General features: G+C 40.5%; 1 protein-coding gene across 1 annotated transcript in view; it reads right to left on the minus strand.

The window, feature by feature from the left end:
* LOC130191992 (protocadherin Fat 3) overlaps positions 1 to 17331 on the minus strand; it is a 98399-nt gene that overhangs the window by 28505 nt on the left and 52563 nt on the right. The window contains exons 29-45 of the mRNA XM_056411804.1: positions 15945 to 16079; positions 15142 to 15535; positions 13637 to 13833; positions 10958 to 11111; positions 9952 to 10185; positions 9559 to 9737; positions 8154 to 8367; positions 7860 to 8074; positions 7615 to 7752; positions 7274 to 7417; positions 6968 to 7165; positions 5463 to 5734; positions 4769 to 5331; positions 3540 to 3704; positions 2928 to 3085; positions 2309 to 2843; positions 685 to 838 (exon numbers count right to left, since the gene is read on the minus strand). Coding sequence (XP_056267779.1) covers positions 685 to 838; positions 2309 to 2843; positions 2928 to 3085; positions 3540 to 3704; positions 4769 to 5331; positions 5463 to 5734; positions 6968 to 7165; positions 7274 to 7417; positions 7615 to 7752; positions 7860 to 8074; positions 8154 to 8367; positions 9559 to 9737; positions 9952 to 10185; positions 10958 to 11111; positions 13637 to 13833; positions 15142 to 15535; positions 15945 to 16079 — 4049 coding nt within the window. The remainder of the gene's footprint in view (positions 1 to 684; positions 839 to 2308; positions 2844 to 2927; positions 3086 to 3539; positions 3705 to 4768; positions 5332 to 5462; positions 5735 to 6967; positions 7166 to 7273; positions 7418 to 7614; positions 7753 to 7859; positions 8075 to 8153; positions 8368 to 9558; positions 9738 to 9951; positions 10186 to 10957; positions 11112 to 13636; positions 13834 to 15141; positions 15536 to 15944; positions 16080 to 17331) is intronic.

The raw sequence follows: 17331 nt of genomic DNA on the forward strand, positions 1-17331 counted from the left end.
CATCTTGATTTTCATCTTTCTTATTATTGTTGTGTATTTTATTCAGTCAATCAATGCAATACAATTCTATATAATATACAAAACAGAGACTGAAAAGGTATAGGTAGAAGCAAAAAATGCTTATATATTCCTATCCTAAGTTATTATAATCAAATAAATCAGAACATGAATATAAAATAAAGATTAATTAATTAATTTTAAAAATAAAAATATTTTTAGTAATTATTCAGCTATACATTTAATTTAACTTGAACAAAAAACTATTTTACATCATTGTAAAAAATAAAAAAAATCCTAAAAGAGCAGAGCCATTTTTCTCCAATGAGGGGAAACTGCTCTCTGGTGGTGGCTCCGTGAACAGCCACGTGAGCAGGGAGGTTATTGCAAAGGCAATTACGACTGAGCTATAATTAAAAAGCCAGCTCGAGAATGATTACAGGCTCTTCAACCAAAATGATATTGAATTAAATTTGAAACACCCATCTATCTCACATAATAACAACTAAAATAACACAGTGGGTGCTAATGTGAGCTAATGAGAGTGTGTGTGTGTGTGAGTCACACATACTTTATTTCATGTTTGAGTGCGTCTATAGCAACACGACAATGACCGTCATCGAGGACACACAACACTGTTTCCACAGTAATTGTGTTTTAAAAGTAGAAGAGACTCTTTTATCTTACATAAGTCCCCCGAGTCCTGCAGGACAGTCGCAGAGGAATAAGCCGCCGACGGGTTTACAGGCCGCACCATTCTGGCACGGGTCCGGCATGCAGGATGTCAATTCCGTTTCACATCGCCCCCCGGTAAAGCCGGCACTGCAACTGCACGAGAAGCCTGTTGGAGACAGATTTTCCCAAAAAAACGTGTCAATAAAACCATAAATAGTATAAAACACAATATCACATTGTGTGAAGGGGAGACACCCCGGGCAACATTATGGGCTAACATCCAAAATACACATTTAGGTGTTTGTCTTTTTAATCCACGTTGTCTTTTTGCTTTTGTAGTTTTCTCCTAAATTAACCGGAGTTAGCGTGAGATAATGCCTCATTTGAATATTTACACACAACATTATAGAAATATTTAAGTAATTAACAGGGGATATGTATGATTTGTTATGGTATATATACATAGTCTATACAATGTTGTTATTTGATTCCCCTGTAGTATCTTGCTAAATGTATGGATATACTATATATATGGATATACTATACACATCTTTTTTTGATTGTACTCCAGAAGCCATAAATCTCCACTAAAGTAAAACTTAAAAACACAAAACCAAAAGGTTTTTAGAGGGGTTTGTTCATATATTATTCAAAGCCTGATTTATCTAATATTTTATTTAAAAAAACATGGGGACATTTTTTTTTTATGCCTGTTTTTTTATGGCTATTTCTAATTAATGGAGTCAACCAAAGAGGTATCGAAAAAGTCCTTCAGTAAAAAACATTGCATTTTTTTTATCCACGGTTCAGATTTCTGTTTTGGAACCGATGCAACTCAGCCCACATTTAATAAGATCATGCCTCATTTGCATTTATTAAAGATATAGACGATCGTTCAAAAGTTTGGGGTCACTTAGAAATGTCTTTATTTTTCAAAGAAAAGCACTGTTTTTTCAATAAGGATAACATTAATCAAAAATACACACTATACATTGTTAATGTGGTAAATGACTATTCTAGGTGGAAGTGTCTGGTTTCTAATGAAATATCTCCATAGGTGTATAGAGGCCCATCTCCATCAACGATCACTCCAGTGTTCTAATGGTACATTGTGTTTGCTAATCGCCTTAGAAGACTAATGTCTGATTAGAAAACCCTTGTGCAATTATGTTAGCACAGCTGAAAACAGTTATGCTGGTGATATAAGCGATACAACTGGCCTTCCTTTGAGCTTGAAGTTTGAAGAACAAAATTAATACTTCAAATATTAATCATTATTTCTAACCTTGTCAATGTCTTGACTATATTTTCTATTCAATTTTCAATTCATTTGATAAATAAAAGTGAGTTTTCATGGAAGACACGAAATTGTCTGGATGACCCCAAACTTTTGAACGGTAGTGTATATGTAGTGTTTTTTCTTCTTCTTCTCCCTGACCTGGGGTGTCTCCCCTTAATATCATGAAGTGCAACAATACATTACAACAACAATACAAGCCGATCGTCGGTACTTGACAAACAAGCCATACAATTTAAATGAGGCTATAAAACGGAGCACATCTCTTTCATAAGCAACAGTTATTTATGTAACTTATTTATCCAACAAGACGACTAACCCACACTCATTCACACCGACCTCCAGAGGACAGGCTGCTGCAGACGGCTTCGTTGAGGCAGGGCTGGCTGACGCATGGATCCGGGTAGAGCACGCAGCCCGGCTTGACCTCGCTCAGCCCGGCTATCTCGGCGTACCGGCTCCTCTTGTTCTGCAGCGGGAGCTCGTTGCCGTTCAGCATCAGCGAGCCCAGGCATCCCTGGAAGCCGTCCTGGGCTCTTGGCGAGGCCTTCGATCCCCGGTCCCCGGGCTCTTGCCCTCCCTGGCCTCTCCACGGCCCCGGGCTCGGCATCTCGTCCTGCTCGCTCGGTGCTGTTCTCACTTGGGCCCCGAAAAAAAAGGACGAATCCGGGGCCAGAGGCCAGAGGCGGACGGGGGCCCGGGCTGCTCGCCGCCTCTCCACGTAGCTGTCGTCCAATGACAGGAGGGTGTAGTTCCTCGTCAGCTCCAAGACAACAGCGTGCCAGAGGCCGTCGTTTATCGGTCTGCCGGATATACCCATAATGCCGAGGGTGTTGTCGCAGTCCAACTGGAACCAGAGGCGACCACCTTCAATCTATGGAAGGAAAAGGAATATCCAGTGAAATACGGCACATATGGCATTGAGAAAAGTGTCCCATTGGGATGTTAATGTGTTGACCTTGAGCATGGTGCAGGGGTCAACGCGGGTGAACATAATGACTCCACTCCTCTGAAGTGTTCTGATCCTCAGGCCGAGCCTCATCTCTCCACTCTGGTCACTCTCTGTCACTCTGTACTTGATGTAACTGTTTCCAAAGAAACTTAGAGAGGTTTGGCCTGCATGGATATACATAGAGGATAAAGTTAGAGGTGAAAAGGCGTCAATTTACATCTTCAAATATTTGAAATGTGGCTACCTGGATCTTATACATACAGTAAGTCCAAACTTTTCTTCTTATTATTAAACCTTTATTTAACCATTTAGCAGAGCTTAAAGTCATGGAGGAATATGAATGTCAAGTTCTTAAACAATGCATTTTATTTAGAAATCTTTTTAAATTATTGGAAAAAGTGTGTTTTTTTATTAAACTTTTACTTAACCGGGTGAAACCCATTGAGATTAAAAATCTCTTTTTTGAGGGTGACAGGCAACAACATATGAAACACATAGTTACAAACAAAAGACAAGATAAAAGAAACTAAAAGTTAAGAGAAAGTGACATAACAGAGTTAATTTAAGAAACATTGACACACAGGTAGTCTGGGAGCCTGAAGAAGGATGAAATAATACCTGCACACTCGTCGAGTCTCTCAGTCTCACACTGGCAGACAGAGGGCGCTGCAGGACCAGAACGGACACACTGCATGTCTGCTGGACACGACTGACCTTCACAAAGCACCACAGGAGCGGGGCAGGTGCCTCCTGTTTGCAGAGGGCCACATAAATCACACGCAGCTGTGATAGATATACAGGGACACACCATCATATGTTGATCTGCACTTCACACATTTCATTTATTTGCACTACACACATACACACACACATTTCATTTTCATTTACACTACACACATACACACACGTTGCATTTTGCACGCTCTTGTCTATATTTAATATTTAATTTAATTTTACACTGCAGTCATTAGTATTGTATTGTATTTGTGTATGCATATATGTTGTATATATACATATATATTTTATTGAGTATTTTATATTTTACTTTGTATACTTTGCACAGTCATTGTATTATATTTGTTTGTGTGTGTGTATATATATATATATATATATATATATATACACTACCGTTCAAAAGTTTGGGATCACTTAGAAATGACTTTATTTTTCAATAAAGATAACATTAAATTAATCAGAAATACACTCTCTACATTGTTAATGTGGTAAATGACTATTCTAGGTGGAAACGTCTGGTTTCTAATGAAATATCTCCAGAGGTGTATAGAGGCCCATTTCCATCAACTATCACTCCAGTGTTCTAATGGTACATTGTGTTTGCTAATCGCCTTAGAAGACTAATGTCTGATTAGAAAACCCTTGTGCAATTATGTTAGCACAGCTGAAAACAGTTATGCTGGTGATATAAGCTATAAAACTGGCCTTCCTTTGAGCTTGAAGTTTGTAGAACAAAATTAATACTTCAAATATTAATCATTATTTCTAACCTTGTCAATGTCTTGACTATATTTTATATTCATTTGATAAATAAAAGTGTGATTTTTCATGGAAGACACAAAATTGTCTGGGTGATCCCAAACTTTTGAACGGTAGTGTATATATATGTTTCATTTTATATACATATATATACTTCATTTTGTATTTTATTTTTTACTTGTATACATCTATATCTTTCATCCCTGTTTTTTATATTTTATATTTTATTCTCGTGCGTTTAGTTTATTGGTGCTGCTACTGTGACGACAAATTTCCCCTTGGGGATTAATAAAGTATATATCTATCTATCTATCTATCAGTGCGAGCTGTGCGTCAATGAGTGCGGTGCTCACCGGGGCAGGTGCAGGTCTCCGTCGGGCTGAACCTCGGTGCCACCGAGCTGACCCTCTCTGTGCTGTACGTGACGGGCGAGTCCCCCTCCATCACCAGCCTCTGTTCGCACACCCTGTCCCCACACTCCAGATCCCCAGAACACGCGTTGCTCACCACCGCCGCCCCGGCGAGGACCCCTCGGACACGCCCCCTCGCTGCAGCTTCCTCCAGCTTTGAGGACAACTCCTCCCGGGAGTAGATCCCACCCATCCCGCCGCCGCCGGACGTCTCCGGCATCTCCATGGCGAGAAGCAAGCTCACGTCGGATGTCCCCGCCACTGGCTGCACGCCGAGTATGTGGAGGGGATCCTGTTGTCCCGGTGACCAATTCCAGCCGGCTAGTCCCCGCAACGTTAGTTTGATCTGGTTCAGGTAGCGACCGAGCAGGTCTTCCGGGGACAGGGAGTTGAAGCGTAAGGTCAGGGCGCTACGCAGCAGCTCATCCGTCACCTGTTCCACGTGCACGGACACGTCGGCTATCACGGCGAAACGGCCGTCGCTCACCGTGGCATTCATTTGGTACCTGAGAGAGCGAGAGAACTGCGTTGTGATCGGACAAACGTTTTGGTTTACACATCAACAGGTAGTTTTTTAGTTGTGTGTGTGTGTGTGTGTGTGTGTGTGTGTGTGCGTGTGTGTCTGTTTGGTGTGTACCTGCCAGGTTCCAGGCCCGGCAGAGCCACAATGGTGCCATCCTGTCTGTTTATCTTAAACATGGGCTGAGGCTTCTGGGTAAACGAAAGCACGTCGCTGGGGTCTCGGTCGGTTGCGTAGATCTGACCAATCAGGCCTCCCGGGAAGGTGTCCGTTGCCATGACGATGAAGATTTCCAGTGGGGAGACGGTGGGTTTGTACTGACTGTTCCCAATAACTCTCATAAATATCCAGGAGGAAGAGGTAAGGCTCGGCGTACCGGAGTCACTTGCCTGAGAGACAAAACAAAAAAATAGAGTAAAATATTCATTAACTCAAAATAAATAATTACTGCCGGGTGCATTTGGGTAGAATTTCTTACAGAGGAAAACAAGTGAAAAGATGGTTGTAGCATTAAGATAGTAATAAGAAGGTGATTTTACAAGGTTTACACCATATAACCAAACAATACAAATAAAGTAACTAATAATGTAGAACTGAAAAAAATGCATTGCATTGTCAATATGAAAAGTGTATAACTATAAATCGTGTTTATATAAGGCCACTTTAAAACCCAAGACTGGAATAGTCCGAGTGTACTGGGCGGCTCCTCATGCTGAATGTGTGTAACCACACACAGAAGAATGCAGGTGCCACCTTGAACTAAAAATGGTTCTTCAGAGTGATGCCATTGAAGAACCCGTTTTGTTTCCACAAAGAACCTTTCAACCCAGGGTTCTTTAAAGAACCATTTCATAGTTCTTCAAAGAACCAATAAAAGTGTCTCAAAGAACCTCAAACAAATGGTTCTTTTAGGCACCATTTCTGGTTCCACGAAGAACCTTTCAAACCAGGGTTCTTTAAAGAACCAATAAAAGTGTCTCAAAGAACCTCAAACAAATGGTTCTTTTAGGCACCATTTCTGGTTCCACGAAGAACCTTTCAAACCAGGGTTTTTTAAAGAGCCATTTCCTTTAATAGTTTCTTCAAAGAGACTATAAAGATGTCTCAAAGAACCTTACAAAATGTTTTTATTTATTTTATTTTACCTTTCTTTAGTTATTTCGTTTTGTATTTAATGCTTATCATTTGGTTGTATTTAGTTTGATTGTTTGGTCCTTCCCTCCCTCCTCATTGGGTCCTACTCTTGGAGGGTGGAGGTAGAAGTACAAACATGTGGGAGGGGATGGGTGGGAATGTTGGGCGGGTGTGTATGTGGACATGGATGGATTTGGTTGTGTGCTGATTTTATTTTGTTGTAGATATATATATATATATATTTTCTCGATGTCAAGGATTAATCTGTTTGTGGAAAATGCTAAATAAAAAGTTTAAAAAATAAATAATAGTTCTTTAAGGCACCATTTCCAAAATGGTTCTTCAGTAGTTGATGGTTCGTCATAGAACCACAAAGCCTTTTAAAGAACCATTTAAGAACCATTATTTTTCTGTGTCCATGCTGTGTTTATCCGTCAAGGTTTTCCTGCATACACATAGGTGGTTCAACTAAAAACGCCGTTGCTCACCTGGATTTCAAGAGTGAACTCTCTGGGGGCTTCAGGGCCAAACACGCGGTTGGACCTCAGAGTTCCAGTCGGGTCCAGAGCGAAGAAATTTCTCTCATTTCCTGACACGATGGAGAACTCAAAGGGAGGGCCGTTTCTAGGGGAGTCGTTATCGCTGATTGACAGCGTCAGCAAGGTGGCGCCGGCGGCTTGGTTTAGCTGGAAGTACAGGAGGAGGAGGAGGAGGAGGAGGGGGGGGATGAGATGACTCTTCACACGGGGAAAAAAAAAACACGCGAATGATGCAAAACGCACGGAGACCGTTACCTGAATAACGGCGCTGGAGTTGGGAGGAGTGAAGACGGGAGGGTTGTCGTTGACGTCGGATATGTCGATGTTGAGGGTGACAGTGGAGGACATGGCGGGGGAGCCGCTGTCAAACGCCTGCACCGACAAAGTGTACCTGGATACCTGGAGCAGGAGGGGTGGGGGGAGGAGTGCCATAACATCTGTATCCATCAGACAATGTGACCGGTACGCTTGCATTATACGAGACGTTCACTGAGCGTTGACCTCGAGCCGGCGGGCTTCGTATTTCCCGTGCTCACGAACCGGAAAATGACTATGGATTGTTGGTGAGATATTGTACTTATGGATGCATTCCTTACGAGTTCTCTGTCGAGCCGCTTATTGACTTTGAGCAGTCCCGTAACGGGGTCGATCCAGAAGTGGTTGCTGCGGTCGCCTTTCAAGATAGAGTAGGTGATTCGCCCGTTCACCTGGCTGTCCAGGTCTTCTGCCAAGACCTAGAAGAAGAAGAAGAAAAAAACCACAGGAAAAGTTAAAGGAAAAAACTAAAAGGTTTATATTAGAACAATAAAATATAAAGATGGCGTAAGAAATGGAATGTTACCCTTGTGATGGTCTGCCCGAAAGAGGCATCCTCGCTGACCAGCACGTTGTAGACGCCCTGACTGAAGGCCGGAGCGTTGTCGTTGACGTCCATGAGTTCAACGGTCACCGTCGTGGCCGTGCTGAGGGGAGGAGTCCCGCCGTCCCGGGCCTCAACGGTGAGGTAGAAGTCCTTACACGCCTCAAAGTCCAAATCATCAGCCACAGAAATAGAGCCTGAAACGCACACATAGTACGGCATTCGTATCGGATTCAATTCAAGACGAAGTTAAGACATTCAAGGACCTCTGCTCACCCAGGTTTTTATCTACGGTGAACTTTCCTAACTCGTTGCCCGACCGGATTTCGTAGGTGATCTCGGCGTTGGGTCCGATGTCAGCGCTGGTCGCCGACACTCGCAGCACCTCGGTTCCCGCGGCTACATCCTCGGGGACGGTGACGGCATAGTTACTCCTCTGGAAGACGGGGGCGTTGTCGTTCACATCCAGCACCATGACGGTCAGATCGACCTGAGGGAGACACCATCTCCATTATCTGCTTTGCTCCCGTCTTAACTCTTTCTCTGGTACGGACATTTTGTTTTTGCTTTTTTTTCGAGGGAGGTGCGAAAAACAAAGTTATATTAGCTTATAATAAAGTGTCTTTTGATTATAACCTGTGCCCGTGTCCGTGTGTGTGTGTGTGTGTGTTTCTTCAGATGGTTAACTTTAGAAATATGAATTGGCTGGTCTTGGTTCAATGGAAAAGTGCTGAGATGGATGACAGGACCAGCTGCTTTCTAACTGCATTAGTCTCGCCGTCATAAGACCTTCATCATATTTGCCCTGCTCGTCTTTCCTGGCATCCACAAGCAGCATATGGTACTGTAATTAATAGAGGAGAAGACTTAATCCCAGTGCCACTTACTGCAAGTGGGACGCCAAAGTATTACTGCTATTATATTAATGAGCCCGGTGCAGAGACGACTCCAACTCCTGAAATCACCACCGTCACTACGATTGCCATTACAGCGAAAACTATTTTTTATTTTTGGTATTAGCAGTGGTAATAAGGCCACCTGCTACACAATAACCTCACTTTCACCTAACATTTATATTCAGCATATGGCTTGTTCTGTCTCAAAAGGCAGCAAAGAAAAGAGAAACCTCGCGAGTGCTTTGCTGCGTCGCCTCTTTGTTTACGACTATCACCTTCCCCGTCTTTCCCATCCCTGCACGGCCCAATCTTGATGAAATCTAATAGGTTCTTTATCTGATCTCTTCAGTAAACAACATCTTTTTTTTTTATTCATTGAATTTCCTTAGTCATGTGTATGGAAAGAAATACAGATTGCACATCCCCGAGATAGATGACCCCGTAGCTGATTTATGCGCCTCATAATTAGTAAATTAGAATTGTATGATTGTGGTAAATGGTTTACTCACAAAATAATATCCATTTGTGTATTTTGAAATAATAGGTACGCAATGAATATGTATTTGTTATGTAATTGGTCTTTATTGCTCCGCATCTGATTTAATTACTTAGAAAACAATGATTATATAACCTATAATATAATTGTTGGAGAGTTCACAAGTACAGTTTTTTCCAGCTAGAGATTATTTCCATTTTTTGGGGAATAATACTTAATCATAATAGTTAAGTTTAGCAGACATAGATCGCATGTCAAACAAATACAACTGCGATTGAGTGACACCGACCTGTGAGGAGAGCGCCCCCTGCTGCCCAACTCGATCCGTGGCCAGGACCTGCACACGATAGGAGTCTCGGATCTCTCTGTCCAGAGATTTTTCCAAAATTACCATCCCAGATACCGGGTCAATGGAAAATAATCCGTTGAGTGAATCCACTAAAGAATAGACTACTGTACGATTAAGACCTGGAGAGAGAAGAGAAAACAACAAAACATCTTTTTTTTGTATGACATCATCACATACATGTTGATCTTGTGTCTCTTTTCCTTAAACAGATGTTGGATATCTCTTCGGTGAGAATAATTATTTTCTAAAATAGTTTCTCGAGGACAACTCAGCAGATTAGTGACATTGTGACATTCTAAGTGACATGTTACTTATGACATCACGTGGACTCACCTTCATCAGGGTCACTGGCTTGCAACCGGGTAAGCAAAGCCTTGGGGGCGGCATTCTCATACACACTGGCCAGGTAATGAGTGGAGGAGAAAGACGGGGCGTTGTCATTCACGTCCGACACTTTGAGAGAAATATCAGAGCGGCAGAACAGGCCTCCTCCATCGGTCGCCTGGGCGATGAGTTTGTAGGCGGCCGTCTTTTCTCGGTCCATGACTGTGGACGTACGCAGCTCGCCTTACAACGACAAATAGAGACGGGGTATAAAGCTGGAGAAAGGATGTTTTATCTGTCAAGCTGGACATCTATTCTTCTGCCCATGCTGGAGAGGGATCCTCCTCTGTGGCTCTCCTGAGGGTTTCTTCCCCCTGTGAAAGGTTTTTTTCTATTTTTTGTGGAGTTTTTGTCATGATCCGGAGTTTCTGTGTCTTATTTTGAAGTCCCTGTCTCTCGTGTCCTCTGTTTCCCTGCACTTCCTGTCCCTGATTGTTTCCACCTGTGTGATTGCTAGCCCCGCCCTCATTGTGTACACCTGTGTCTCGTTCCCGTAAAGGATTAAATCTTCTGTCTAAACGTTGTTGGCATTTGGGTCCAATCTCTCTCTGGCTACAAAATCCCTTTACAGACACAAACGAAACAGTACGAACCAACACTGGAGAACAAGACAAACAGGGTTTAGATACACGGGGAAGATGCAGGTGATTGGACACAGGGGAACGAGACACAGGTGGACACAATGAGGGCGGGGCTAGCAATCACACAGGAGGAAACAATCAGGGACAGGAAGTGCAGGGACTTCAAAATAAGACACAAAAACTCTGGATCATGACAGTTTTTCCTGATCCGATGTCAGGTCAAAGGTCAGGGATGTCGTATGTGTACAGATTGTAAAGGCCTCTGAGGCAAATTCTGAATTTGTTATATTGGGCTATATAAAATAAAATGAATTGGATTGAATGTTGATTTGATCGTACAAAAAAACCTAACGGACAATAATACTTGAACGTACCAGTGTTTGCGTCCATGTAGAAGTCTTCCACCCCGATGCCAAACAGTGAATATTGGATCTCGGCGCTGGAGCCCGAGTCGGCATCTGTTGCACCCACCGTCAGAATGCCCTTGTTAGTGGGAATGTCCTCAGGAAAAGAGGCACTATACACCGCCTGGCACAGCACACACACAGATATACACAAGAACAAAGTCAAACTACAAACTAAAAGTTATGCTGCACACATCACAAAGCTCATTCGACTGTTGGGGCGCTGCATCCATTACACCTGGCGATAGAAAGAGCACAAATGAGTTTAATGCCCTTTTCTGACCCCGCCTTCACTTTGCCTCTGGAAAATAACGTTGTGACCTCACTACTCCACCGATGACGGACCAGCACCACGGGGAAAACTACTGCAGTACATCAAGCCCTGCTGCTTTTGTGCTGCATACTTAGAGCGGAAAAGACACGTCAATTAACCGATAATTGAATCAACAGAAAATCTGACGATTGTGATTTATAATCATTTAAGCGGCGGGATTAATTGAGGATGAAAATAATTAATACGCGTGAGTTGCATCTCTAAGACGAATCAAATAATGGTCATCAAACAATTACTGGCGCAATTGCTGAAAATACTGCTTGAAGCTGACTATTGGCACTACTTTGGCTACCACCAATATTAATAATAATATGACCAATATAAAAATCTATAATATTTCCTGTAGTAGCAGATGTTGCAGTATTTTGACTATACAGGACTGTCTCAGAAAATTAGAATATTGTGATAAAGTTCTTTATTTTCTGTAATGCAATTAAAAAAACAAAAATGTCATGCATTCTGGATTCATTACAAATCAACTGAAATATTGCAAGCCTTTTATTCTTTTAATATTGCTGATTATGGCTTACAGCTTAAGAAAACTCTAAAATCCTATCTCATAAAATTTTAATATTTCCTCAGACCAAGTAAAAAAAAAGATTTATAACAGCTGAGTGTTTGTCAAGGCTCAGGAAACCCTTGCAGGTGTTTCGAGTTAATTAGACAATTCAAGTGATTTGTTTAATACCCTACTAGTATACTTTTTCATGATATTCTAATATTTAGAGATAGGATATTTGAGTTTTCTTAAGCTGTAAGCCATAATCAGCAATATTAAAAGAATAAAAGGCTTGCAATATTTCAGTTGATTTGTAATGAATCCAGAATGCATGACATTTTTGTTTTTTTAATTGCATTACAGAAAATAAAGAACTTCATCACAATATTCTAATTTTCTGAGACAATCCTGTATATATATATATAAGCTATAATTGATACTTCCACTGATGCTATTGCTTCGATTGCTACTACGAGATAAACAGGTACTAACATGACTTCAACTTCTACTTCTACTAATACTATAAGCATTTAAAAAAAAATAAAAAAACCTGATAACCATGTTACAGTACAGTATTGTGTGTGAGTCGTTGTCTTTTGAGAGATTTGATGCTGTTCCTCGCTAGACTAACCACTGAGTAGCTACTTGTCTCTGAACAAAGGATGGAATTTTAAGGATTTTAAAGAGTTTAGAGGGAGAAAGAAAAGCCATCAACTAATTATGTGAAATGTCAGAATGGCAACAGTATTACTAAGTGAAGATGGATTTACCCAGAACATTGTGCAGCCCATGTATCTTCCCTTTATAGAGCAGTAACACTCATTTTAGTTCACGTCTTAAAGTTACGAGGTAGAACTTGGCACATTGAGCAAAGTGTTATTTATTTAATTTTAGGACCATTATTTTCTGGGTATTTTAAAAAGATCTAATCATACACGATGAGGTCCAGTCCAAATGTAACACAAGACCTTAGTTGGTAGCGGTATTTGTTGTAATGATGTCTTTGGTTTATAATCAATGCATTATAAACCCTGGCCATAATTACAACAAATACCTCTAAAATATAGATATTTGCTATATAAAAGCTATATAAAACCCAGTTATTCTCAAATTACAGAACATTCCCTGAAATATAGTTGACGGATATGTATAATTTCAGACACTGAACTCTTTTAAGACTGGCCTAAAAACCTTTTTATTCAGGAAGGCATTTTTTACCTTGAGTTAATTTATTGTCAGCTATTACATTCTTATTTTTATTTTTTTATGGGTTGCTTTAACTCTGCTTTAATCGGTTTTATTTGTTTTCACTATATGTGTGGCACTCTGAGATTCTTTGAAGGAAGAGTGCGATAAAAATGAAATGCATTATTATTATAATAATAATAATTTGAATCAATCCATACTGAGTTTGCACTTTGGTTGACTGTAGAACAGAGAATCAATATTCTACAGCTGTAAACATTATAACAGTATTGACAAATGTGCAGTTGCTGTTTGTTGCCCTCCGTTTTTGCACGATATGATAAATCACAATTATTTTATTTTTTTACCCTTTCACCAACATTTACTAGGCATTGACTGTTATATCCTTTCATTTATATCCTTTCATTTAATCAAAAGGGATCTGCTGTTTCTATTTTTAGACGAAACTTGAAGTGGAATGTGGTTATCCTGGACACAAACAATTAGTCTATCATGAATTATAAACTGGAGAAATAATAGATCATCATTCTATATTCCAGTCAGCTCCTTATTTGTTTGCTAAGCACATTTTTTCATTCTTAACCCATCTCAGTTGGCCTGTGTCCCTGACCTGGTTGCAGATGGGACTGTTGTCGTTGGCGTCGATGACGGTGACTTCCACCGCGGTGTGAGCGACGTACAGGCCGTCGCTGGCCGTGATGTTGAGCAGGTACCAGTCCTGCTGCTCCCGATCCAGCAGACCGCTCACGTACACCTTCCACTCCCCCTGAACCAGAGCCAGGCCAAACATGCCCCGCGGGTTTCCCCCTGGAAAATGAAACAGTTACGAGGATTACGAAGCCAAGACAGAGTTGAACACGGATTGGACACAACAGAAACGAAATAGAAGTCTCATTGATTCACGGGGAAGAGGAAGCATCACCTCCCCACCTTCCACACACACACACACACACTAATTAACAAACAAATGTCATCATGGCGTGAACCAGACTGGTGGTTTAGCAGCGATGGCCTTTGAAAGTTAAAATAAATTGACCTTTTATTTGAACACTTCCATTAGGCCATATCAGGGGTTTTTAAATGCCAGAACACAAGGCCAAAATAGATCATCCTGAGTCGTAAGATAGTGTCATGTGAATAAAAAACATCGAGCTCAGTCTCAAGGTGACAGTTCTGCTGGAGAGTTCTCGCAATTGTTGTGATTGCCTTCTTTAAAAAAAGTGAGTGACCTCGCAAAGTCATGTGTGAGTTTGTCTTCTTCTTATTTTTGCAAATCCATCTAATTTACTAACTTCACATACTTTGGGAGAATGATTTAAAGCATAAGACCTTCTCGAAATGGGAACAAGGTTTTTTTAGGTTTGCCGCTCCTGCGGCTTGGAATTTGCTGCAGACTGATTTGGGTCTACGGGAGCCGGTGTATTTCTGTGTTTTTAAAAATAGATTGAAAGAGTTGGAGGAACGTTCATCTGGTTGTTGACGTTTTTTGACTGAGGTATGTGCACCTGTGTGAACTGGGATATAATGACTTGAGTCTTAGTTTCGGTTTTACTCATGCTGTGATCTAAAAAATCTATATATATTTTTATTTCTTTCTTGTCTGTCAATGTTTTATGTTGTATGTCTGAAAGTTTATTTAATATGCTACTGCTTGTCTTGGCCAGGACACTCTTGTAAAGGAGTTTTTTTTAATCTCAATAAGTTTTTTGGGGTTAAAATAAATGTAAATAAAAATGTTTTTAAATAAGTTCCGAGTGCTGGTTGGCTCTTTTGAACAATATATCAAAAAAACAATACTTTGTTATGAAGCATTTTTCTTTTACCTATATTAAGAAATAACAATGTGAATACACAGGTCTTCTCTGCCTTGCTTTAAAAAAATTGTTGTCATCATGCATACCTTATAAATCTAAAAATAAAAAGGAAACACTCAAAATAAATGTTTGACATTTAAGTTGAAATTAATTAAAATAGTTGACCTTTAATAATAGCAACCCTGTTAGGCCAGAGAATGATTTATAAGGAACGCCACCTCATCTCACCGCATGAGGTGCAATTACCGCAGCAGAATGGGTTGAGTTATATTTTCTCACCATTCTATTTCATTTTCCTCACCAGTTATGTAAAAGTTGACGAGACGGTTTTGATCCGTGCCGTCTCCATCTGTGGTTTTTAGAACGGCCACCACCCCGCCGAGAGGATCGCTCTCCTTCGCGGCGCCCCGGTACAGCTCCCTCTCGAACCGCGGCGGGTTGTCGTTGACGTCCGACACGGTGATGGTCACCACGGTGGTGGAGGACAGCGACTTGAACTCCCCCAGGTCAGAGGCCACCACTTCGAAGCTGTAGCTGGAGCAGGCCTCGTGGTCCATCGGGCTCACGGTGGTGATCCAGCCCGTTTTACTGTCGATGGCGAAGGCAGAACCCGTGGTGGTGAGGCCGCCGAAGGAGCCGGCGTCTTTGGTCGAGTCCGTGTTGTAGGTGAGCAGAGATCCAAGGCTGTATGTCACCTGTACATTTCATACAAACATACATGTAGAAATGCTGTTCATTCTCGACACATGACATTTATTCTCCTGTCCATCCTGGAGAGGGATCCTCCTCTGTTGCTCTCCTGAAGGTTTCTTCACTTTTTTTCCCCTGTAAAAGGTTTTTTTTTCCTGTATTTTTGGGAGTTTTTCCTGATCCGATGTGAGGTCAAAGGTCCGAGATGTCGTAAGTGTACTCTGGGATGTCGTATGTGTACAGATTGTGAAGCCCTCTAAGGCAAAATCGTAATTTCTGATATTGGGCTACACAAAATAAACTGAATTGAACTGAAGTGGAATTGAATAGTAGCTTTTTGAAAGCGTCTACACAACAAACTGAAGAGCCAAACCCCCAAAAGACGGTACTCAGCTGAACCCAGCTGTCACACACCTGACCATTAGAGCCCCGGTCTGGATCAAGCGCGCGCACTTGGATCACTCGAGTCCCTATCGGCATCCCCTCCATCAGCGTGGCTACGTAGGCGTTGGTCTCGAACGCTGGCTTGTTGTCGTTCACGTCGAGGACCTGCAAAGGGACACGTCTTCACTGAGTCAGTCCAACAAAGTCTAAATTATACTGAAAAACTGAATAGAATAGAATAGAATCCACTCGTTTGTATGAATATGACATTTCAAATTGCAATAAATGACATTATTATTTAAATTGCATCACACTTTTTTAATCAACTGCAGCAAAAGCTTTAACGAAATGCGACAATTGTACTTGCGCTCATGTTTAAGAAACGTGCCTTGCTCTTAGCTACGGAAGCTCATTTCCACCTCTGTGAGAAACAATTAGGATTAAGATCCTGTAAGTCATGCGATAGTAAATTGAAATTATGAGATGCTAAGTCATAATTATGAGATGCTAAATCATAATTATAAGAAAGTAAGTCATATTAATGAGATCCTAAGTCATAATTATGATAGAAATTCATATTAATGAGATGCTAATTCATAATTATAAGAAAGTAAGTCATATTAATAAGATGCTAAGTCATAATTATGATAAAAAGTCATATTAATGAGATGCTAAGTCATAATTATGAGATAGAAAGTCATATTAATGAGATGCTAAGTCATAATTATAAGATATAAAGTCATATTAATGAGATGCTAAGTCATAATTATAAGAAAGTAAGTCATATTAATGAGATGCTAAGTCATAATTATAAGAAAGTAAGTCATATTAATGAGATGCTAAGTCATAATTATGATAGACAGTCATATTAATGAGATGCTAAATCATAATTATGAGATAGAAAGTCATATTAATGAGATGCTAAGTCATAAGTATGAGATATAAAGTCATATTAATGAGATGCTAAGTCATAATTATGAGATAGAAAGTCATATTATTGAGATGCTAAGTCATAATTATGAGATAGAAAGTCATATTAATGAGATGCTAAGTCATAATTATGAGATAGAAAGTCATATTAATGAGATGCTAAGTCATAATTATGAGATAGAAAGTCATATTAATGAGATGCTAAGTCATAAGTATGAGATAGAAAATCATATTAATGAGATACCAAGTCTTAATTATGAGATAGTAAGTCGAAATTATGAGATAGTATCTCATAACTATGAGATGCTAAGTCATAATTATGAGAGAGTAAGTCATAGTATGTGGGGCTTCCATACTTATCAGTGCTAAAACATCCGTGATCGTATTTATGTCCGGGCCATGTGTGTTCACTAAAACAAGCAATTGTGATTCATCTATTTTATTGCATTTATAGGGCTACAAATAAAGGCCAAATTAAATTAAAGTC

The sequence above is a fragment of the Pseudoliparis swirei genome, chromosome 3, assembly GCF_029220125.1.
Source record: "Pseudoliparis swirei isolate HS2019 ecotype Mariana Trench chromosome 3, NWPU_hadal_v1, whole genome shotgun sequence".
Classification (NCBI taxonomy): domain Eukaryota; kingdom Metazoa; phylum Chordata; class Actinopteri; order Perciformes; family Liparidae; genus Pseudoliparis; species Pseudoliparis swirei.